The sequence below is a fragment of the Aphelocoma coerulescens genome, chromosome 9 (assembly GCF_041296385.1).
Source record: "Aphelocoma coerulescens isolate FSJ_1873_10779 chromosome 9, UR_Acoe_1.0, whole genome shotgun sequence".
Classification (NCBI taxonomy): Eukaryota; Metazoa; Chordata; class Aves; order Passeriformes; family Corvidae; genus Aphelocoma; species Aphelocoma coerulescens.
Genome location: NC_091023.1, coordinates 18,780,942 through 18,804,714, shown reverse-complemented (window position 1 = coordinate 18,804,714; position 23,773 = coordinate 18,780,942). Strand labels below are relative to the sequence as shown.

The 23,773-nt window shown below is 38.5% G+C and overlaps 1 protein-coding gene across 1 annotated transcript; it reads right to left on the bottom strand.

Moving 5' to 3' along the window:
* Window positions 1–1,489: 1,489 nt before the first annotated feature.
* On the bottom strand, window positions 1,490–21,611 carry MCCC1 (methylcrotonyl-CoA carboxylase subunit 1). The gene is made up of 19 exons (XM_069024022.1): window positions 21,508–21,611; window positions 20,378–20,424; window positions 19,262–19,401; window positions 18,752–18,847; window positions 18,480–18,601; window positions 17,574–17,721; window positions 16,613–16,734; window positions 15,401–15,512; window positions 14,997–15,078; window positions 14,078–14,205; window positions 12,967–13,150; window positions 12,339–12,448; window positions 10,886–11,102; window positions 10,085–10,171; window positions 9,464–9,513; window positions 7,204–7,341; window positions 5,744–5,851; window positions 4,637–4,708; window positions 1,490–3,060 (listed from the first exon to the last, which is right to left on the bottom strand). Exons 1-19 carry the CDS (start codon window positions 21,561–21,563, stop codon window positions 2,941–2,943), a joined length of 2,139 nt encoding a protein of 712 aa, XP_068880123.1. The 5' UTR covers window positions 21,564–21,611; the 3' UTR covers window positions 1,490–2,940.
* Window positions 21,612–23,773: the final 2,162 nt, after the last annotated feature.

Sequence of the window (23,773 nt, the reverse complement as noted above, 5' to 3'; positions counted from 1 at the left end):
TGTGTCCACAAATTTTGCAGTATTTTGATTGCCACCAACCTCATTAAATAGGAGGAAACAGGCAAATATCTACCAAGTGACTTGCCTGAAGCCACAGTGAGTCAGTGGCTGAAATAAGAACACAGTCCTGCTCTCCTCCTGCTTTCCAGTCCCTGTGTCCACTCCTGGTCCAGCATGGATTGAGGCTCCTCCCCACAGAGTTTCCTTGGGTATAAGCCACAGGAATTGGCAGCAGCTGGAGAGTGCAGGAGAGATGGAGATCCCCACAGGGGGATAACTGAAGTTTACACAGGGCTCTCCTTGGCAGCAGCTAGGCAGGATGCTCCATACCTGATCCAAGCTGACCAGTGCCCACAGAGAGTGTCACTCCTTGATCCTCACAGAAGCCCGAGTCTGGAACACCAACAGCCTCATTCTTTCCTGCAGACCATCAACCATGGCTGAATTAAATATCCCATGACACAGCCCCCTCTCTCCTCTGGCAGCAAGAGAAAATGATTACAACTAGAACGAGTTCAGATTCATTGTTCGTGTAACAGCTGTGACTGTTGTTTCAGAACTATAGCACTATTTGAAAAGGTACATTGATAATAAATTAGTAACAGAGATTATCCTTTTAGCCCCAATGCTAATACTGCATTTTAAAAAATTACAATTTCTTTCTCAGTCTACCACTAAATGTTTTAGAGACAACAACAGTAACAGCTACGTTACTATGCTAGGGCTCTTGCCAATTTACATTCACAACACAAGAATTTATTTGTAATAAACTGAAGATTCATTAATACTTTGTTAATTAAGATACTGGTATAACCTGCCTTTAATAATTATTTGAGCATCTCCAAGTTCAATTAAATCACATTGCAGTAAAACATTTCAAGTGTGCAAACTGTGACAGTGACTTCTGAAAGAGATTTTTCTTAAATAAACAAAATCATCACTATTTGAAAAATCAATCTCAGTAGAAACCTGTAGAGATAAAAACCTAACAGTTAATTTTTGAGAAGTGAGGGAAAATGAACACTGGTGAGATTATTCATCTCCCTTGGCTCCTAAGGGAAGACATTTTGTCAGCTCCCAGGGAATGTGTTTTGCTGCACTGGCTGTGTGCAGCCAAGCTGTGCAGACTGAGCGGGCAGAGAACCTCCTGCTGGGAGTTTTAATGTTCTGGTACAGATTCAGTGCAGCAAAGTCGGTCTAGAAACAGCCATGTCACAGAGAGAGAAAAAATAAATGCCAAGCTGCTGAGTCTCTCTGAGGATGAGCTCATGTTTCTATATGGAGATTCAATTCTGGATAAAACAAATGCCTAGCCTTACCTGCAATGAAACCCATCACGAGTGTCTGGATTACTGCCTCCTAAATGTGATCTGCAGATTGTGCTCATCATCATCAGATGATACAGAAACAGCTGCTTAAACCCTCTAATCTAATGCACGAACAGAAGCAACCAAGGGAAGAACAAAATGGAGAAAAACCAAAACAAACATTCAAAGTTATGCTTAATTTTTATTTGGCAGTAAATAAAAATCACTGTGGCAATATTCTACAAGATGACCACTGGAGTTTAACTATTTGCTAGGTGGCCATAGGATTGGAAGGAAAATTGAAAAGTATTAAAATATGCTTTTAATACAGTAATCATCCAGAGCCATTGCTTTTTTACCATTTTTTTTCTGCATTGCAGGCATGGCTGCACAATTATAAAAGCAGATCAGAGAACTCCCCATGATACTGTATATTGATTCAGAATGAGATTTCAGGTAAGGGTCCATTTGCTCAGATTTAACTACAGGTTTGGGATCACTGCAGCATCTGGTTTGTCCCCTTCTGCAGTATAAACCAGATTATTGAATTAAATTAGCATATCAAAGCTTCACATGATAACAGAACTTCACATTAACTAAAAGATGAATAGACTGAAAGTTTTTAACAGTTAAAACATTTTTTTCTTTCCCTTTTCTTGTTTCTCTATGGTGCTTTTTAAATAAGTTAAAATAAATTTATGGTGAATGATCAGTATGCTCAGTTTCAGTATTATTTTTCTTTGCATATCCAAAAAACCTACCAATTTTTCCTTCTGAAACCCTGCAGATACAAAAACATCTATTATTCTTGGTAACATTTCATGTTGTTATAAAGACTCTGGTGTACTTCATTCCAGCCAATAAGAAATACATGAACAATATGGTAACAGTGAAGTCGGTATTGTATTCTGACACATTTCTAAGTGATAAATAAGCTTATCTTTATATGTTACTACTTCATGTTTAAAGTTCAGATGGTATTCTTGGAAAGCAGTTACATTCCAACTTTGATTAGTGTATCAAATGTATTTGAAAAATGCTTTGTACCAGATATTTTGAGGTATATTAAAATAATTCTTGAAATGCAAATTTTCACGACTCATTGAGGTAAACAGGAAAAAGAGATGCACCAGACATGATCAAGAGGGATTCTGGGCTAAGGAATAATCCTGAATTCCCTATTAAGGCAAAAATATAAGCCACAAACAGGAATTTTGCCAGAAAATAAAACAATTGTCTTTCAGATTTCCTTCAAATCAATCTCCTCATATTTAAGGGAAAAAAGGCAGCTGTGAAGAGAAGTAGGCAGAAGAACTCAACCTGTCTGTGCCTTAGAGTCCTTATTAACCTCTCTGATCCTCTCAGAGTTCCACATCTTCCAGTCTAATGCCTTTCCACAGGCAACCAACCACTGGACAACAATCACATAGGTCCACAAGTTATAAATACAATTACAGTATAGTGAAACCCAAATTTCAGTGAAGTCAGCAGAATTTACAGTCCAACTATGCAGGAAGTGCAGAGGAAACCAATCCCCCCAGTCATACAAAACAGTTTGCTGAAAATATGAAGAAATCTTCTTTTAGGAGAAAATCAGCAGAGTAGAAACAGTAAAATGCACCTTCCTTGAATTTTATTTTGACTCTGCCTCTTCATCCACGAATTCAACGAGTGGAGCATGTCTGTTGGCCTGGGCACCTTCTTGGAAATGGACCTTTTTTATCACTCCTGCCTTGGGAGCCCTTATGGTGTGCTGCACAGAAACACAGCCAGAGTGAACAGCAGACAACTCAGGGGTTTTCCTCCCCTCTCTCTCTCTCTCTCTCTTTCTCTCTCCAGCAAATGCTAGTATTACTCCTTGGTCCATTTAGAACTGAACAGATTTAATTCCTTCCTCTAACACATGTTTTTACTTTAAACCTTCATTTAACCATTATACTGATCCATTTTCAAGTTTTATTTTCTTATGAATATTTGATACATATACTGGGGAGAAAAATGCTATATAATGCATTTATATGAATTATCATCATCATCTGAATTATCATCAGTATGAACAGCTGACTGTTATTTTACCTCACTAATACTTTTTGTTGTTGTAATAAATACCAAACAGAAATAATACAGTTTTAATCCAAAATGTTAATCTGAGAGCAGATTTGTTCCCTTAAGAGAAATCTGCAGATTTACAAAAGATATTTCTGTTTTCTAGCCAGGAGGATCTTTAGTGGGCAGATATTTGGCAAAACACAGATGAAATACAAATACAGCTACTAATGACAGTAAAGGAACAGCATGTTTACACACCAACCCCAAACTGGTCTGCTTGCTATTGTACCAGGTTAGTTTCATATTGTAGCTTTGCCTCTTGGTAGTTTTCTACATAGGGTTAGTCTAATATCAAAACATTTAATATCAGATATTAAATACTCACATCTAAGGACTAATTTAAATAATAATTTGCTTTTTAAATTTTACATTTTCTATTTCAATAGCACTTTAAAAACCTCAGTAAATGTCAGTCTGAGATATCAGCTGAAGAGGCACAAACACATTTAGCATCCAACTGCAAAGAATTTTGGGTGTAGGTTTTTTTTAGTGCACACAGTTGTTTTATTTCATGGAATTTGAGTGTAATTAAAAAAAGAACATGATCATGATAAGGGAAAGGCAGATTTTCTCAACAGTGTTAGTTCTGCTGCCACAAACTGAGGTTTATTTTAGACTAATAGTCAACCAAACCAGTTCAGGCTACAAAAACTGTAATTCAAGCAATCTGAGCCACAGTCAAGCTGTGTGACAAGGTAAAATGGCCAAAATGCCAGTCCTCTGAATACTTTGTATAATTACACGGAATCTTTAGTGTGCTCCTCATAAAACTTTATGTAAATAATAATACAAAGATTATGCACAAGAAGAATCCTGTGCATATTTACAAAGTCCCCATTAGCTAAATCTCTGCCTGAAGTAACTGCAGACATCCACGTGCCTGTATCACAACCAGGGAGCAAGAGATACACCAAGACAGTTTTCTGCTAGAAAAGCCAAAGGAGAGGAGGGGACAGAAGGCCTGACACCACCACCCAAATGCATGTTAAAACAGCTGCAGAATACCATGGATTATATAATCATCATTTGTTAGTAAACTGACAACAAATATAATCCTTTGAAATCCAGTCAGACACAACACTGATGTTACAGCAGATGAAGCGATACTGACATCTGCAAGCTGCACTCTACACCATGCTTCAATAATGCAACCAAAAATTATTACATTTTGACCAGATTTTTATTTTTCTCAGTAATTAAAACCGTTATATGTCACTTACCTCCATTTTCATAGCTATCATAACCATTAGAGGGTCTCCAATCTGAACCTTATCCCCCGCCTTCACAAACACCTGCAATTCAGGAGAAAATTCGGGGGAAAAAAATCATTTATGTGTGTACCATTCAAAATCATCAGCTGGATCTTGACCAACACAATCCACAGAGTGAGTATGGTACTGCAAAACAGCCTCATGTTATCTTTAGTTTTGTTGATCTGGGTATGTGAGTTCTCTAGATAAGAAATAGTTCTAGATAGATCTCTTCAAGGGAAGGCAGAGCCAACAGAAAGAGGGTCAGTACCAGCTGCCAGGATGACCAGGAAGCCATTTACCTATCCAAGAAGAAACACTAGAAGAGATGATGTATATTCTACCCTTTTTGGGCTTCAGCAATTCTATTTTGAGAAAAGTGCAGAACCTCTTTCCAGAGCCAGTCCCTGAAGTCTTTAAAACAACACCCAGAAAGAAGATGGCAGAAGCCACCTCATTTTTCAACAATTATTCTGATTTGTAGTGTTCATTCAGTATGTCAGAGATCCATGTTCCATGTACTCCACCCTTCATGCCGTTTTACTGCCTTTTTGTTAGTGGTTGAATCCTTCAACCACTAACCTCTCCTGAAAATCTCTTTCTGTTAAACTTTGTCACTGTACAGAGAAATACATGAGACTTGCTGAGCTAAAGAAAAGAAATAAACACACAGCTTACAAAAAAGGCATTTCTGAGTATTTCTCTTTTTGCAAGTGCATCTCACTCTTTTGTTAGCTGAAATGAATCAAACAGCCTGTAACACTTCAGGGAGCTTTGACTTGGGAAGTAATTAAGATGAAGAAAAAATTAGTTAAGCAGTAGCATTAGTTCAGATCTTCCAGAGCTCTAGAGAACAAAGTCTGGAAGCCTTAAAAAGTCCTGTGTGGCTGCTGAAAACTGAGTAAACATGGCTTTTTCCAATCAGAAGCACTGACATTTCTGGCCCAAATTCTTTCCTGGCAGTATAGAAGTACCATTTCTAGAAGAGTGAACTTGGAGATAAATATTGGAGAATTCATTCATTCATTCATTCATTCATTCATTCATTCATTCATTCATTCATGTTGCTGTAATTACCTTTTCCACTGTGCCTGTCATGGGTGCTACAGCTCCACTTTGCTCTGCCCCTGAACTCACTGCAGACAAGTACTTGGGCACAGGGAGGCCAATCTGAGCACTGCCTTCCTACAGAAAGAACATCCAGGACAGCAGAGTTAAAAACATAAGATAATAGCACCAGTAGATGGGCTGACACACAGGGAAAGAACAGATCCAGCCTTAGGCAAACCAGCCAGCTCTGAGGGTGGCAGACCCTGGGTCAGGGCAACAGTAGGACTGTCATGGTCACTGCTTTGCCAGTGTCTGAGGCCTTGAAAGTCACATCTGCTGCTGGAAGGACCAGCAAGGAAGGAACAAACCCCTGTGACACAGCAGCTCCACGTGGATCTTTGTACAAACCCTGTATTTGTACCTTCCCTGTTCATGCATCAGCAGCATAGAAAGTTTTGGAAAATGCATAAAGGCTGTTTGCACAGGGGGCAGGCAGGCTGCTGCAACAAGCAGGAGACACACTGGCATCTTCATTGCCATGCACTGCCAGTGAGTGCTTCACAACTTACAATAGAATTAATTCAGTGTTAAATTTAGTCAAAAATTCTCACTGTTATTCAAAATCCCTTAAGTTCTCTCAGAGTTGCTTTCCAGAGTTTCCCAAAGACTCATTCTCCCCACATCCTTCCCATGCCCTAAAATTCCTTCTCAATCACTCACCCCAGACACCACTCTGATACCACAGGAAAACTGATCTTTGCCATTGCAGCATGAGTTATTTTGTCCTCACCACTGGAGCAGCAAAGTTTTGCTGCGTTCTGCTGAAAATCTTAAGGGGCTCAGAGTTGGAGGTTAATTACTAAAACTAATAAATAATAATTTATTTCTTTAGATTACATTATTACTGAGTTACTTTAAGACCTTGCCATCTTTTTAACTGCAAATAAAAAATTACCAGCCTAATAATGCAAATTAGGGTACCTCTTCTTTCAAATGTCATTTGCATTTATGCAATGTATATAATGCCATGGTGCCTCATAATTCCATTTTTTAGTATTAGCTGAAGTTATCCTTCTTCAGACCATTATTGATTTATTTGTCATATATATGTAACTGAAATTAAAACACCAGTTAGAAGCACTTTCAAATAATTGTCAGTTTGAAGTACTTGCTACTGTTCTGTGACAAACTTAAATACCTGACCATTTTAATGTTTTGTGTTTCCCCCCTTCTAAATCATCATTTCCAAGTCTGATTCACCAACTATATTTTACCTTTCCAAAAGTAATTCATTTTCTCACTCACTGACCATAAGCAATGAACTTCTAATTAGAACTATAAATCCAACAAGTATCAAAATATGATAGGTCAAAGTAAGAAACTGAAATTGTGATTCTCTTTCACATTCTATTACCATTTATATTGTTCATTTACATGGATAAAATTCTGACGTTTTAAGTTTGTGAAAATAAAGAAAGGAACTTTACCGGGAAGAAGAGATAAATGGTGTTGTCCAAAATGACCAACTTGGACTTAGACACTGTTCCATCTACTGAAGACCTCAAGTAAAGTGAATCCCCTTCTTTCAAGATCTCTCCAGAAATCAGGAACATTTTATCTTGAATCTGAAAGTTAAATGCTTTTATAAGGACAGGATATAAATAAACCAAAAGATTGTATTTGTACCCTCATAACCTGTGATTCTTCATAGACAATGCTGGAATTTAAAAAAAAATATTTTTAAATCTTACTTATCCTTTATTTTTCAGTTAAGAGACTGTTCTGTATCCAATACAAACAGCTCAGCAAATTATCTAATGTGCTCACGCAGGCCAATTTTTATTTTAAACAAAGAGATACTATTCTCAAGAAAAGCAAAAAAAACCCACCACCCCAGAATATTTGGTTTAGTGATGCTATTAAAATCCAATATTTTTAATTTGTCCTAGCATCTTGACTTTCTTCAAACTGAAGAATCCATAGTATTCAGCTGACATCATATTCCACAATGTTTTCCAAAAGACAGGTGACTTCCTCTGTTTTGGAAGCTTGCAAGACAAGAACTACAACATACTCAGTAAACCTACAAAGGAACAGAGCAGGAATGGAAACAGTGTCAATGAGACACCAAAACTGCAAAAGAAAGACCAAACAGAAAGGTGATTGATTTGTGAGTAGCCTTTCATCCCTTCCCACCCTTTCTTTCAGTGGAAACGGCACCTGTACCACAACTGCAGCACACAAAGACTGTAAGAATAGAAATATAAGTGCATTACATTTCACTGATATGTTTACTTCTAAGTCTGACATCACTGAGAACAGAATCAGAGGCTTGCTGGTCTTTCAGGATGGTACAAGTAGAAATAAAACTCAAGTATTCATTTATATAGTTGGAAACTGTTCTTCCACTGAAAACATTCATTGAAAGGATGACACTGATCCCTGAGCATAAAATTGTTTGCTTGAGCACTGAGTGCCTGCCAGTTCTATGGCCCAGCCACCTGCTCTGGTTGACCTGGCTCAGGACAGGTTCTGTAACACTCCAGAGGCACTGTCCTCCTCATAATTAATCCCCCAGTTATGTTTTTACATCTCTTATCTCCAGCTTCTCTCCATTTCCATATCAACCCCCATTCTTCCTTCTTCCCTAGAAGTCTACATTGCACTTCCCTCCACAAATGCTCCTACATCCCTTCAAGCCTCTTTTCATTGTTGCTGACTTAACTTATATGAGATAAGCCTCAATTGTAAGAGCTCTCAGGCTTTACATAAGTAATCAATACACTCAAAATCCCCTGAGTATTACTGTAGGGATGTGTGTTATCTCAGTCTTCGTATCAGTAGAAGTAAAGGTTTGAGTTACCCAAGTTGTGGTTATAACCTTGAAAGCACAGTATTTTTATCCCTATTTTTCTAGTATTCTCATCTCTATACAGTCTAAGCAGTTCATAAACACTTATACTTTTAATTCTCCTTTTCTGAATATTAAAGAAGTAGCAGAACTACAGAGACACTGCATTCTTGAGTATACATCCATTCTGGGTGCCAAATCTGAGAGAAAAAGACGTTCAGCTACAGGTGATGCAAGAAGGAATATTCAACACCCAGCCAAACACAACCCCCTTAAGCCACAACTGGAGACTCTCACATGTGCAAACACAAAATTATCTACATCTAAGCCATCTTGAGCTGCATACTATAGGAGCTCTATAGCATGGACAAAGAAGCCAATTCTACGGGGTGTCATTCAATTATCTAACCAGAAGATTCCTCATCTCATTTGGTAATCACTCCAGTTTCCATCTTCAAAATAAAATGCTATCTTGCAGATAATGCTCTAGAAAGCTTTTATTTATCCCACAGGAGATCCATTCTCATGCACAGAATAGAGCAGGAGTCCTGTGGAAAAAAAGTCTTTTAAAATGCAGATTTAAATCTAACTTCCCATGTTTTAGAAAGACAAATTTAACAAGGAAAATAAAAAATAAGACCTTTAAATACTGACAATACAAACACTTTTCTTAGTCTTATTTTCAGAAGCATCTGAATAGCTCTTCAGTGCCAATCCAGCAACTAGCACAGACAATTTCAGGTCAAAGTAACAGTATATAGCAATGGATACATGCAAACTAAAAACAGAATCCTTCATCTTTAATCACCAAGCAACTTTAGTAACAATTAACACTAAGACATCTACAAGAAGCGGACTCTTATGTAATGAAATATCTGAAAGAATTGTACTTGTACCTGCATTTTGTATGATCCATCTTGATTGTAACTTACAGCTACATCCACAACTGTTCAGTAAAACAAAATATGCATGTGTGAGTAGATTTAATTATATTATCTAGAGAATGATGACATATAAACAATATCAAGTTTTTCTTTATAAAAATGAAGCCTACCAACACTAAGAAAAGAATAAGTATTTTCATATTAGTTTACTACACATTGCAGATTTCATACTGAATTCCAGACAGTTTTTCTTTCAAAGGTGAACATTTGAAATTATGCTCTGAAATCTGTATTAAATTATCTGGACAAAAACCAAGTTTATGAGGGGAAAAAGTGCTGAGCACTTTTGCACCAAAATGAAGTCTAAAAAAAGTCTCCACTCTTTATTAAATCTCAACCTCTATCATTTAAATTATGAACATTAATTAGTAGCCATTTGAATTTGGTTTACATGTCCTCAAGATATAACAGTGTGGATTAAAACATACAGTTCTGTGAATTCCCAGCTTACACTGCATAAAACTCATACTGCTTCTAATTGATGTTTCTTAGCCTGAATTTTCAAGCATCAGTTAAAATAAATTTATCCATCAAGTACCTCCTTTCCCTCCACACACTTTTTTATTAACTTACTGTTTTCCCCATCCAGCAGAGACATTTTTCTAGTGTAACATATATTTATTCTTCTGCCAGTGCTGGATGCAAATGGTGAGAATTTATCTAAAACACAAAATACACAGATACGTTATTTTTATTCCCTACTTTGGCAATTTATTCCCTACTTAGACCTTTAAATCACTGTCCTATTGTTACTACCATCATATTTATGTATTTATATTGCACAGAAAAGACTGGGGCACCACTGTAGTCACAGAGAGTGACAATCCCTTCATCTTCAACGCTGAATAAACTGATGCTGTGTAACCTACAGAAAACATGACACTACAAGCACTAGGAAGGGCACTGGCTGTTTTCCACAAACACATCCTGGAACAGGACCAGAGAGCATGGGAATTCAAGTACACCACAGCAGGTCCTGATTAACCCTTAGGTGAAGGTTCCATTGAACCCCACTGCCTCTCCCACTCTGAGGAGAGTAAATTTTATGTCTGAAGACCTTGGGCCAGCTGTAGGCATAATTGAGGCAGAAGGTCACTGTTTGTGCTTATGAAGAGCAAAGAGCTCACAGTGTCACTGACCACGAATTCCAAAGTTTTCCCAATAGTGCCTGTCTGAAGTGCTTTGGGAAGTACTCTGGACATTACAGTGGTGATAAATTCCACATCTGTCCCTTAACAAAAGTTATATTCTGCTCTGTGTGTAAGTATGTGGGAGATGCCAGAACGCAGAACCCTGAGCAGGCAAATGAACATGCAAATTAAATAACTGCACATGAGCTCACAAAATAAAACAAAACAAAACAATGGTCCTTACCATCTGATTGATCTCTAAAAGCATCTGTTAGCATTTTCTCTTTCAGTATGAGCCCTAGAGCTGCCTGACACATAACTTCATGTGGAGTTGCCTTTTTGGTTGGAAATAGTTCATCATGATGTTGAGGAATGAAATTAGTGTGCACATTTCCAGCCTCAAACTGTGGGTGTCCTGACAGGCTCAGTAAGAAATCAATATTAGTGCTTAATCCCACAATCTGTAAAGAAACAGAAGCATACTGTCAAATTGAGTTATGAATATGCAGCTTTCTGCTCACAAAGTTTATCAATAAAAGGTAATTCATTCAACTGGTCTGTTTTATTATCAATTAAACCATTGACTGTAAAAAGACAAAAACCCAAACCAGAATAAAAACCAAAAACCCAAGAGCTGCTTTCTCAAAAGCACTCTGTTTTCTAAATGCTGCCTTTGTCCACTGTGAAGTTGAGGAAAGTTTCCCAGCAATAGTAACAGGAGGTAATTTCAGAAAAAAACCTTACTCTTTTGGAAAAATATGCTCTGAGTATTGAAAAGAACATTCCCAACCTGACACGTGCTTCTTATTAAAAATGAGTCACAATAGTTTCAGTATCCCAGATTTGATCTTTTAATAGTAATAAGTGGGAAGAGGGACTTCAAAATTAATGAGATACTATCCACTTCCTGTATGGCAAAATACCTAATGAAACAACATAATTATTTTAGAGAAATCAGTGAAACTGGTAACTATGTTATGCTGTCAACATTTACTGACAGAACTGCTAAGAAAATTCTGGAAAAACCAAAAGAATTATTTTATCTCTTTCCCTTGCAGTAAATTTCATTTTTAGCTAAAACAACAATGGGCCCAACATTTTCACTACCTCAGTCACGTTCATGCTGTTGATTTAAAAGTGTAAATCAATTCTGCACAAGTAATATTCAGTCTCACCTCAAGCCAAACCTTCTGAATTCCACTTTTGAAAACAGTTATAATACCTGTAGTTTTCACAGGGGAAAAATGGAACGTTTCTTAAAAAGAACTGATAGCATATTTCTTTACTACATGTATAGTCTAAAAATTTAGTTCTTTTAATAAATTAAGTATTACAAGCAAACATTGACATAAATTCCACCTAAGAAACCCTTTAAATTTGAGAAAGCTTTTGAATTGCAATTGCAAATGTTGTTTAGCCTTACTCTTCTACAAAGTCCCAGGTGCATCATCCAACTGAAGACAGCACACACTTACAAATCTATGTGTAAAACTGGGCTTCGCATTTATTTCTACTCACTCCACCAATGAAAAGTTTGCAAATTAGGAAAAAATACAACTTCTGCAAAGAACTAAGGAATTTGAAATGGTAGTGGCAATGTAGGCTCCCTCTTAGAAACCACTTTTGTTTTACTGTAGTATTTTATGCATGCTGTGATAGCTCAAGCTGTGACATCACACAGGGCTCCTCCCACTTACGTTATACTGGTGCAAACTGTAGCGCAGCTTTCTCAGAGCTGCCTGTCGGTCCTCAGCCCAAACAACCAGCTTTGCAATCATGGGGTCATAATGCACAGAAACTTCATCACCTAAAATGTGTCAATAAAACAAAAATGCTGTTCACATGAAACCAAGTATTTGTGAAAGTTGGTAATGCAAAGTACTGGCCACCACATGGCATCCAACTCGGGCACAGTTCATGGCCACATTTCTCTCAAGATTAAAGTTGTTTAAGGACATGACAATGTGACCTGGCATTCCAATTTCAAGGACAACTTCAGCACAGACTTGTAATAAATTTTTGTAGAGGTAACATTATTCAAATTCAATTTTCTTTACTGCAATCAGAATGCAGGATTGCTAAACAGAGAGGAGAGTATCATCACCATGGACATTAATTTGGGTACAGGTAAAGAAGAGGTAAATAAAATATTCAGTGATTAACCAAAAATACACAGAAAATCACAAAGAAGAATAATTCTGTAGAGATTTGTCTTTATAACAACACTCTTTTAGACAAACTTATTTAGGCCAAAGAGGGAAATGCTTACAAAGAAAAGTTCTTGATGTTAATTATTTCTTCTTCCATCACTGCCTTCAGTTTTACCTTGCCTGACTCCAGTCTCAATCCTGGTGAAACGATCTGCTGGGGGGGTGGATAAGTGCAACAACGGCCCAGCTCCTGGCATAAAGTTATTATTAGGGTCTTCAGCATATATTCTAGCTTCAAATGCATGGCCCTGGAGCAGGATCTCTTCCTGCATTAGAGGAATCTTCTCTCCTGCTGCAACCTGAAAACAGCGGGTTTTTCCTTAATGCAGGATCAATAGTCTGGAGTGCTGATATATGAAATATTAACTATCTTTCTTCTAAACATGAACAATCAGAAAGCATATTTTAAAAAGCATAAGGAGAAAAAAAGTGCCAAGACCACTGAACCTTTCCACCTTTTCTCTCTCTTTCTTCCAGTGTTGTTTGATCCCTGCTCTAACTCAGGATTCAATGCTCAATTTCCATGTCCAGATAAGGAAGACAAATGGTCCTTCTTTTTGCATCAGCATTTGCCCTTTTAATTTTCTTTCCAATTACACTAAATACTTCCCCAGCCTTAATCTCACACTACTTAAGCTGCTGTCCACACTTTTGGATTTACCCAAACAGAATTCATTTTTATTTCAAGTTCCCTAATACCCAAAACTTCCTGTGATCAATGTGTGAGTAATCTCTGCAAATTGGGTGTGTGGGGAAACCCCCTGCTCCAGTCCACCCCACTGTACATTTATTTCAGGATGTGGCTATACTGGTATAACACCAGACATATGTTTTTGTGAAGATTTTTTCCTCCTACAGCCTGATGCAAGAATGATTTTTGGGCCACAAATAAATTTGAATTAGAGTTTTAAAAAACTCTCAGCACAGCAAGGGAAGGATCAGAACCTTACTCCCTCCCACTTCCCACATTCTCTGTAATGTCTCTACACACACTTTAAAAAAATGTTTTCTCTCTAGACAGCTGGGAGAACACTGGTTGACATTCAGAGCACCTACACCATGCTCTTCATCCAATACAGCAATGTGAGATGTTCCTGTGGAGCAAAGGAAACTCTAACCTGACAGCTGAGCAGGAGATGAGGATCTGGAAACCCATCTGGCCTCTCACAGGCAGTGTCACAGAGCACTCAGGGGGAACTCTACATGTAAAATCAATTAACACTTACCCTAAGCTGCCATTCCACCAAGTCTGTTCCAGTGATCATCTCTGTGACTGGGTGTTCTACTTGCAGCCTGGTATTCATCTCCATGAAGTAAAAATTATGGTGGGAGTCCATAATGAATTCAACTGTTCCTGAAGCGTTTAACAAAAGGACACTTCACCAAAGAGCATCTTAGGTGTCCATTTATGGAAAAGACACCTAAGGCACTTAATTCAATTATGCCAAGACTATTATTTCTAAATCAGACACACTGAATTTCATTAAATTCTATACAAATTATCTAAAAGGGTCACAAAACTGAGGTCTGAAAACAGAAGGGTTGTTTCCTTGTACATTTACATAACCTGTATTGTTTAGTAGCCACTCTCTACAGCAAGAGCTGCATTTCATTAGCACTTTAAAAAGTGCATCAAGACTGTTTGAAAGTATTCTGAATATCCATAGGGTGTTTAATTTTTTTTTTAATAAATATCCAAAGAAAGCAGTGAGAAAATAAAGTTACAAATAATTTTAGGAGGTTATTTTTCATCTGTGAAATGGTGTAGACTTTACAGTGAGCTGTGTTTTTCTTTTAAAGACTTTACTGTTTGCATATAAAGTGTTATCCTTTGTATGCTAAAAGAGAAATTATCTTCCACTTGCTCAGCTCAAACTTACTAACTCATAAAGCTCACTTTCCACCAACAGCTGAGTTGATCAAATTATCTGCTCTGAAATTTTTTCTTTCTACCTTTCAGCTGCCACTGGTCTGGAGCTCAGGTATACTAATTTAAATCTGTAATTACATCAGAATTAACTACAGGATTACTTGTTTAAACCTCAAAAAATTGGGGGATGTGTGTCATACTCTAAAACAATCAGATGCCATTTGCTTGAGACTTAAAGTCTTATTAAGTTAAAAGCTGCACCTCCCCAGAGTTACCTGCTCCCACGTAATTCACTGCTTTAGCTGCTTTGACAGCAGCTTCTCCAAGTCTCCTTCGAACCTCTGGACTAATTCCTGGCTGAAAAAAGAGTAACAAAAAGATTATAAACTATTGTTAAGTTTGGTGATATTAAACCTGGCATGCATGAATATTTTACAGTACTTAACAACTGTAGTGAAACACTGATCTATGTTATACTTGAAATCTACATAATATTTCCTTGAGAATCATTTTCCTAAAGAACATCGGGTTTTTTCAATGAGAACATGTTCCACAGCAAAACTAAAACAGATCTGAGAATTACAAATAAATTATTACCCACAACATACATTCAATGGGGGACAGCAATTACTTTAAAAACATGTCAGTTCATAAAAAATATTAACAACTTTCTGCTCACCCCTGGTGCCTCTTCAATGATTTTCTGATGCCTCCTTTGCACACTGCAGTCTCTTTCAAACAAATACACTGCATTTCCATGCTGGTCACCAAATACCTGGACTTCAACATGCCTGTTCCATAAAAATAAATGTTTTAATGTATTTCAATAAAGCCCTAAACAGACTTCAAACTTGTACATTTCAGTAGGATTTCTTACAGGTTTAAGTGTCTGCCTTCAAATAAATGCCAAAAATGTAGAAGTGAGGCTGCTACTATGCAGGATTCAGCTGTTTTAGACTTACTCAATCTCCTACATGAAAGAGGATTCCTAATACCAACTACTGCAGTGAAATCTCATAGGTTGTAGGATAAACAAGACACATACTGAAGGCTGCTACCTCTTTCTTAGTTACTATAATAAAAGTAAAACCACTTCACTATTAATTTGATAATGAGCGTTTCTTTCATAATTTACTATGTAGCAATCCACAAGAGATAGAAGCAGCCCTGGATCAGGAATAACATTGTTTACTTCAAAACACCATTTCAAAGGACAACTATGAGGTGGCAGAATTTTACTCTATGCATAAAACTAATAAAAATGCATCACCATTCTGACAATCCTCAGATGCTGACAAAAGAAATTCCCCAGGAAGGAGTCTTTTCTCATGCCCACCTGACAGCATAATCAGACCCTCAATTTCTTTAGAATAAATGTTTTCTTTATAGTGATGCTTCAAGGGAAAACAGATGTAAAGTACAAGAGTATCAAACAGACCACTATGAGAAGTTCTTTATAAAAAATAAATTTGTGTAGTTTCATGGGCCAGGCATGAGCTAAAGACTCTCACTTCTGTTTGAAATATCAAAATAGAGAAAGATTAAATAACTGGTTTAGGACACCTGAGGGCAGCAGAAACACCATCACAGCTTGACTCAGGTCTATAGTTTAAATATTATACAGTGATTTTTTTTCCCCCAGATGTAAATCAATTTTAGAAAGCTCCCTCACTTCCATGTCTCCCAAGCAGTAGCATTTTAATTCCTGTCATTCAAATCAAAGCCACTACAAGAAATTCAATAACTTATAAACAATTTTGACCAAATTAACAACTTTCATAGTGCAAATCAAACATACAAAACCAATTTTTATCCTACGACTAAGCTAGTTATGTCTATTTAGCAGCAGAATAAACATTACAGTGTTTATATTGAAATATCTATTTCTTACCTTGGATTATCTACGAATTTCTCAATCAGCATTGCATCATCATTGAAAGACTTCTTTGCTTCTCTCCTTGCTGATTCTAGTTGGTCCAGAAACTCCTTTTCTGAATGAGCAATCCTCATGCCCTAAAATACAGGAAAAAAGCTTATCTAAATGTCTAAAAATACAGCACACAATGAAAAACTTTGTTGCATAAACAGAGTGAGAAATGAGCTTAAAAATAACATTTTCTTCCCTTCATACACCTTAGCAAAATTGTGTATCAGCTTCCAGTAAGACAATCCTACTAAGTCCCACTGAAAGTGCCAGAAGAAGTGTAAAAAATAGATATTTTTATTCCATTGATACGCGTGAGCACGAAATTCAATTTTATTCTCAAATATAATAGAAATTTTCCAAGGTTGCCAGAGAAAAACTTATTTATTACAAAACAAATATAGCTATTTTGGAAATAACTGAAATTCTCTATATGTAATTTGTATAAACATTTATTTCAGAGCAAAATCAGATTTAGACTGGGAGTTCACCACAGATTAAAAAGTATCTAGACACAAAATGGTACTTCTAATCATTTCTTATGCAACATTTAAAACTGTTAGCAAAAGAAGTCACAGGAGCTATCACAGAGTAACAATTTAAAGTCATCTATTTTGCACAAACCCACAGGACAACTTTTCTGCTCATGTGAATTACTAGAGATCCATTGAAATAAAATGCTTCCAATTTATTCCAGTTTGTGAATTACTGAGGATCCACCGAAATAAACAAAATGCTTCCAATTTTTTCCAGCTACTTATCTTCTTCATATCAAAGGGAAATGAAATTTCATAGTGCTAGGTTGGCCATTAATAATAAATTTTAACAAAAAGCACTTTTCCAGTTCTTGTTTTCTTTTAGAATATAGAGTTACAGATCCTGAGACATGGTAACTTTACAGCATGTGAGGAACAGAGGAGCTCCTTACCTTTCCTCCACCCCCACGGACGGCTTTAATCATTACTGGGTATCCAATTCTCCTGGCATGTTCCTTTAGACATTCATCAGACTGATCTTCTCCATGATAACCTTCAACAACAGGAACGCCAGCAGCAGACATTATAGCTTTGGAAGTGCTTTGACAGAACAGTTTTATATTTAGAATGACAATAATATTTCTTTCTTACTTTAGAGGCCAAAACCTAACATTTTCAAATTACAACACTGTATCCTATAATATTTAAAGTTGTACAAAGGCAAAACTCTTTTCATTACACAGGCTACCTTCATACCACACATAAAACACTCCAGCATAACAACTCTAATTTTCAAAATGCATGCAAAGCTTGTTAAATTACTAAGGCAATTTACTCTCATATTATGAGATGATAAAAAAATTAAATCTCTAATTACTTTTATACAGTTCCTGTGTCAGTAATAACTTCATTTCCATATTCTTGATTTATACTTCATACCTTAGAAGTATTTCTTTGGTCTAATTAACTAAGAATAAGATCATCTGTGATGAAATAAACTTATCATTTTATATGAGCCACAATAACCCTGATGATATGGTGTTTCTTTACTGCTGCTCTTTTGACCCATCCAAACTGACTGCTGAACCCTCACCTATATTACACTGCAATGCCTCAATCCTGGAAAAGTAGAATCATTACTTATTTAAATATTAAAATCCCAACAACTGTACAATCTTGACTGTTTATATCTCTACATGAATCTACAAAGCTGGAGTTTATTCATTTGAAGAAAAACGTAGAAATACAATGCAAATTGACAGAATAAAACAAACACAAAGCAACCAGTCATTTGTTAACAAAATCAGCTTTGCCAAGCTGTAAATTGGACAACCAAGTAACAAATCAGAAATAGATACCTTTTGATACCCATATCTCTGATAGCAGATGAAGGTGGACCTATGAAGATGATTCCCTGTTGCTTGCACAGCTCTGCAAATTCTGTGTTTTCCGAGAGGAAACCATAACCTGGATGAATAGCCTAAAACAGAATAATGTTACCTATTTTTTGTATAAGTTTAGCTTAGAAAACTCAGAAACTTCATAGAGCATTAAGGAAAAGCAAGATGAACAAAAAGAAAGAACTGAAGACATGGAAGTAACAGAAAGTATAAGGCCCTGCTCTCCTTACCTGTGCTGCTGAGACCCTGGCCACCTGCAGTATTTTCTCCATGGCCAAGTAACTCTGCTGTGAGGGTGGTGGACCAATGCAATATGCTTCATCTGCCTGTTTTACAAAAAATACATACAACAGAGACTGTTCACTAGCAAGTTTAACTGAGTTTCTGAGCTAATTATATCACTTATCAGACTGCAGTTTAAAATCAATGCCTTTCCTCATGCAGAGGCTCAACTGGGTGAAACGAATTCTAACTTTTTCCCCAAAATCACAGTCCATCCTCTAACCCCTGGCTGTCCAGAGTCAGAGAGCCAAATTTGAATGCACCTCCTATAAAGCTGTCATGTGTTGAGACAGAGACCAGGCAAACTTTTCATCTATTCGAGGAAAACTTGGCAGTAGCTCCACAGAAGTGAAAATCAACTTTGCATCAGCACCCAAATCTGCTTTCACAGGGAACTTATCAATGAAACATACTGTTATGAATGAACATCAGTCACAAATTTAATGAATATACTTCACCATTGCCACGTGCATGGAATTCCTGTCTGCCTCACTATAAACTGCCACAGACTTCACCCCCATTTTCTTGGCTGTTCGCATCACCCTGCAGGCGATTTCTCCTCGGTTTGCAATAAGGATCTTCCCTATGCTGTGACCTCCTGTTTAAAAGGATACAGCACAGTAAGAAACCAACCCACAAACACGTTCCTGGAAACAAAGCAATTTTAAAACCCTGATTTCTTTTACCTTATTTATAAAGTTCATGCATTTCTTCAATAATTAAAAACCACATGCTTCACCCAAAAGCATTCCCATGCTAGGCATGCAATTTTTTCCTTGGAGTCCTTATGCAGAAGTATGTTTAAACTATTTTTTTTCTTTTTTAAATTCAAGAAATATATCCTAACCCTAAAAAACTGCCTTCTACATAAAAGCATCAACTATGCTTATAGCTGTGCTGTGTAAACAACTAAACCTGTGTTGTGTCCACCACAACAGAAGTGTTTCACATTTTTTTAAGAGCAATGTTCCCCTGTGATACATAGTCACAAATAACAAGGTATCAACTCCTGTTGTTTTGGGTTTTTTAAGCAGTGACTTACAAGCCTCTACAAAGTCTCACGACAGCAGCCACAGCTTAACAGAAGTATAAGGCCAGCACTGACAGAGACTTCTCAATGAGAACTAAGTAGCTTAAAACTAAACAATAAAATGAAAATAGATCTCTGAATTCTCAAACATAACTTTTTAGATAACATGACAACAGAGTGAGTTTAAATCATCTTGCTAAACCCCTTTACTCTCCTTCATATATTGTTTAAATACCATTATGCCTATAAAACAATTCTCACAGACTTTGCAACATTTGTATCAGAAAAGGACAGAGAAAAACATCACAAAAATAAATCATTTCCATTAAGTTCCACATACCTACATATGACAGATGAAATTATACAAAATGTTGTTTAAACATTAAATATTCTGTTAGGTTAGCTACAGGTTACTGTTTTCAAAAACTGTGAAGATACTGAATATTTATTAAAAAACCCTGCGGTCTTTCAGCAACTAATACTCTAAAACCATCCACACTGCATAGCAATTTAGGCTATTAGCTAAAGAAGTTAAATTTAATACCTATTGTTGAGGCCCATTTCACAAATATTCGTACTTGGTTCCATTGCCTGTGCAATTATAAACAGAAGTGTTACAAGTGCATATGAAGAAGTGGCAACTGAGCTACTTTTATTTTCAAGTGAGAGAAGGACAGCACTAAAACTTCTGATACATCTAATTAACAGAACATATTCAGGTTTGTTGCTCAAACTTCAGGGAAGTTTCTCAAACCTCACCAGATCTCTCCCAAAGTACTTTCACTTGGACAAAACAAAAATTATCCCCTTGCTTTTTTAACAGCGTTCAAACAGAAATAAACAAGGGTTTTTGTTAAAAACAAACAAGCAAAAAAACTCTATTTGGTGGACAGAACAGCCAACAACTGGCATTTATTACACAGAGGCCAACTCGAGAAGTACTTGGGAAAGAAGACATGAACACCACAAAATAGAAAAGCTTAAAAAGGCAACAAGGGTTGCTTTTGTAGAGCAAAGGTGCTAGAGAAAAGAATGTGAAAGAGCAAGAAACAACTATGGAGACTTTCAGAAATGGAAAGTTAAACTTCAAATGATTCATGCTAACTAAATGAGATAGCGGTGGTGAAGTGGATGGATACAACCGTGAAAGCGAACTCCTGGAACTGTTTTAATTAGCATGTAAATCAATGTCGGAATTTTGGATCAAGCCCAGCATTCTTTAAGCGTTATCGGGCAAAAAGACACGGGACATCCTCGGCACCACACAACTACAGCTCGGTCATAACAACGGGAGGAGGAATTGGTGCACGTCCTAAAAACACTGAATACACAGCTGTCATGGTCACCCTCCCTGCGCACAGCCTGCGGACCGACACCAGGGCCGGGGCAGCTTCATGGGACCCGCGGCAGCTGCGACGATTCCCTAAAGCCCGGAGGGGTTTATTTGTTCTCTCTTCCCAGAGAGCAGCCCGGCTTTCCCTGTGTGCCCCACCACGCCCCGCAGAGCCCCTTCCCCTTCTGCCCGGGCAGCGGGCTCCGGGCTCGCTGTGGGCAGCTCCCCCCGGCTCCTCCCGGGCGCTGAGGCCGCCCCCGGCCCGCACTCAGGGCTGCCCCCGGCCCGGCCGCCCCTGCCCGCGCTCGGGGCCGCTCGGGCCGCCCCCCGCCCGCACTCACAGCCGGCGCAGCGCCCCGAGGCAACCGCGGCCCCGCTCGGCCGCCGCCAGCGCCATGTTGGGGAGCGCGGGCGGGAGCGGGGAGAGCGCTGAGGGGCAGGGAGAGGGCGGAGGCAGCGCGTCATGGGGAGGAGAGCCCGGCGCGGCCGTGAGCCCGCGCTGGGAGAGTGGGGGACGGGGCTGTCGTGGGGCGGGGCTGGGTGACACCGAGAAAGGGCGCTGAGAGGGCAGATTGAATACAGGTCATTTAAATGTGGAACGATGGACGCCGCCGAAGGGCTGTGGGCCCTGTGGGTGCACGGACTCAGCTGAGCGTGGTCCCTCAGGAATGACATCTGGTGTTGTAATAGGACAGCGACACACAGCGAAACGTGAGGGTTGTTGGGAAGGACGCGGGCACGCTCGGGTAACACAGGATCCCTGTGCCCAGGCCCAGGTCCTGTATCGAAACCGCCTCGCGCAGGTGGAGGAGGTCACACAGCGGTGGGATCGGAGAGCCGTCAGGATCCGTTCCGCCCCCTCAGGCTTTGGAGCTTTGCAGGTGGAAAAAAAATGAATTCAAAAGCTAAACTTTTAGCAATATAATATTAAACATTTATTAGTAGAACAAAGGCATATCACAGCGCAGGGGCGCTTAGCAATGTTGCCAGAGGCGCCCTCCATTCATTTTACTGTGGACTTCAGTACTCTCTTAAACTGTTACATATTCATTAAGCCCAGAAAGTAATTTACACTTCATTCAACTTTCCCCCCTCCGGGTTCTGCCCCTTCCACCAACACGACGCCGCTTCAGTCCTCTGGATAGCTTCAGAATTGAAGAGAGGCACCCTCTCTCCGGTGCCTCCCCAGTCTCCAGCCTAATTTGTAGCTGACAGTTTCCTTGGGAGGTGTGAGTTTTGATAACAATCTTCCTGGGATGCATATGGTTTATCTTCTTTGTTTCTCTAAGATATCTTGGTTCCTGGCTCTGTAGTTTCTCAACTCAAAAGACACTTATTACCATGTGTTTATTAATACATTTCTTAACATATTACAACTATTTCAAAGTTACAATTTACCTTAGTCTCGTTTCTACTTAACTACATTTTACCTTAACACTACTTCTACATAGTACATCATCACTTATAAATGTTAAAATCATATATGCAAAAAGACAACATTTATCATTCATTCATTTATCACACAGGTCACAGAGCCACAGAAGATTTGGGTTGGAAGGGAACTTAAAGCTCATCTCGTTGCAACCCCTCTGCCTTGAGCAGGGACACGTTCCACTAGCCCAGGTTGCAGACAATCCCATCCCACCTGGCCTGGAACACTTCCAGGGACGGGGCATCCACAGCTGCTCTGGGTAGCCTGCGCCAGGGCTTCACCACCACCCTCACAGGGAAGAATTTCTTCCCGATGTCCATCAGTTTAAAGCCCACCTGGGTGCAGGGCCTTGCTAAACCTGCCCAGCCCCAGCACAGTCAAAATAAGTATTTCCACTTGTTTACAAATAGCAAAGCAGCCGTGCTTTTTCACAACAGGAATACACAAGCTATCAATTGCAATAGGGGCAGTGTTTAATGTCTTACCTGTTCTCCATACTCGGAAGCATTAACCGTTACTTATATAAAGAGCATCTCCAGTATGCAGGCAATCTCTGCTTGCTGCACTGTTGCTATTTTTACTTCTCCGTGGTGACCCCTCACACTAGGGACTGGCTGGTTCAAGTAGGTTAAACAGACACCAGATCAGCTTGGGGCAACTGTCCCTTGCACCTGACTGCAAGAGGGATCAGCACTTGCTCTAAGGATGAGATTTAAAAACTAAATTATTAAGTGAAGCTTCCACTTTTCCATAATCCATTCGCTCCGATTTTCTTCGACGTAAGATGCTGACAATGTAGATCCTACTTCCGCCTTTCGGAACCCAGATTTTTTAAATGTCAGGTTTAATTTGTCTCTAAACACAAGATGGCAGCATTTTATGTAGTTTAGCTGTTGGACATTGGGGAGAGCTGCAGATATTTTACAGTAAATAAATCAAAGGTGGCGGAGGAGCTGATGCTTTCAGCAGTAGAACTAATGGAAGTGGCAAACTCAGTTATATTGCAAATCTGCTCTTGGTGGAGGCATCCTGCCAGCAGGGCTTTTAGGGCTTGCAAAGTCAAGTGGGATCACCAGACTGTACACACAGATGTTTGAAAGTGCAGTGTAATAAAGCTTAAATGCAGAAATAATAATTTCCTCACTGATACCAGTAGTATGTTTGATGTGCACATC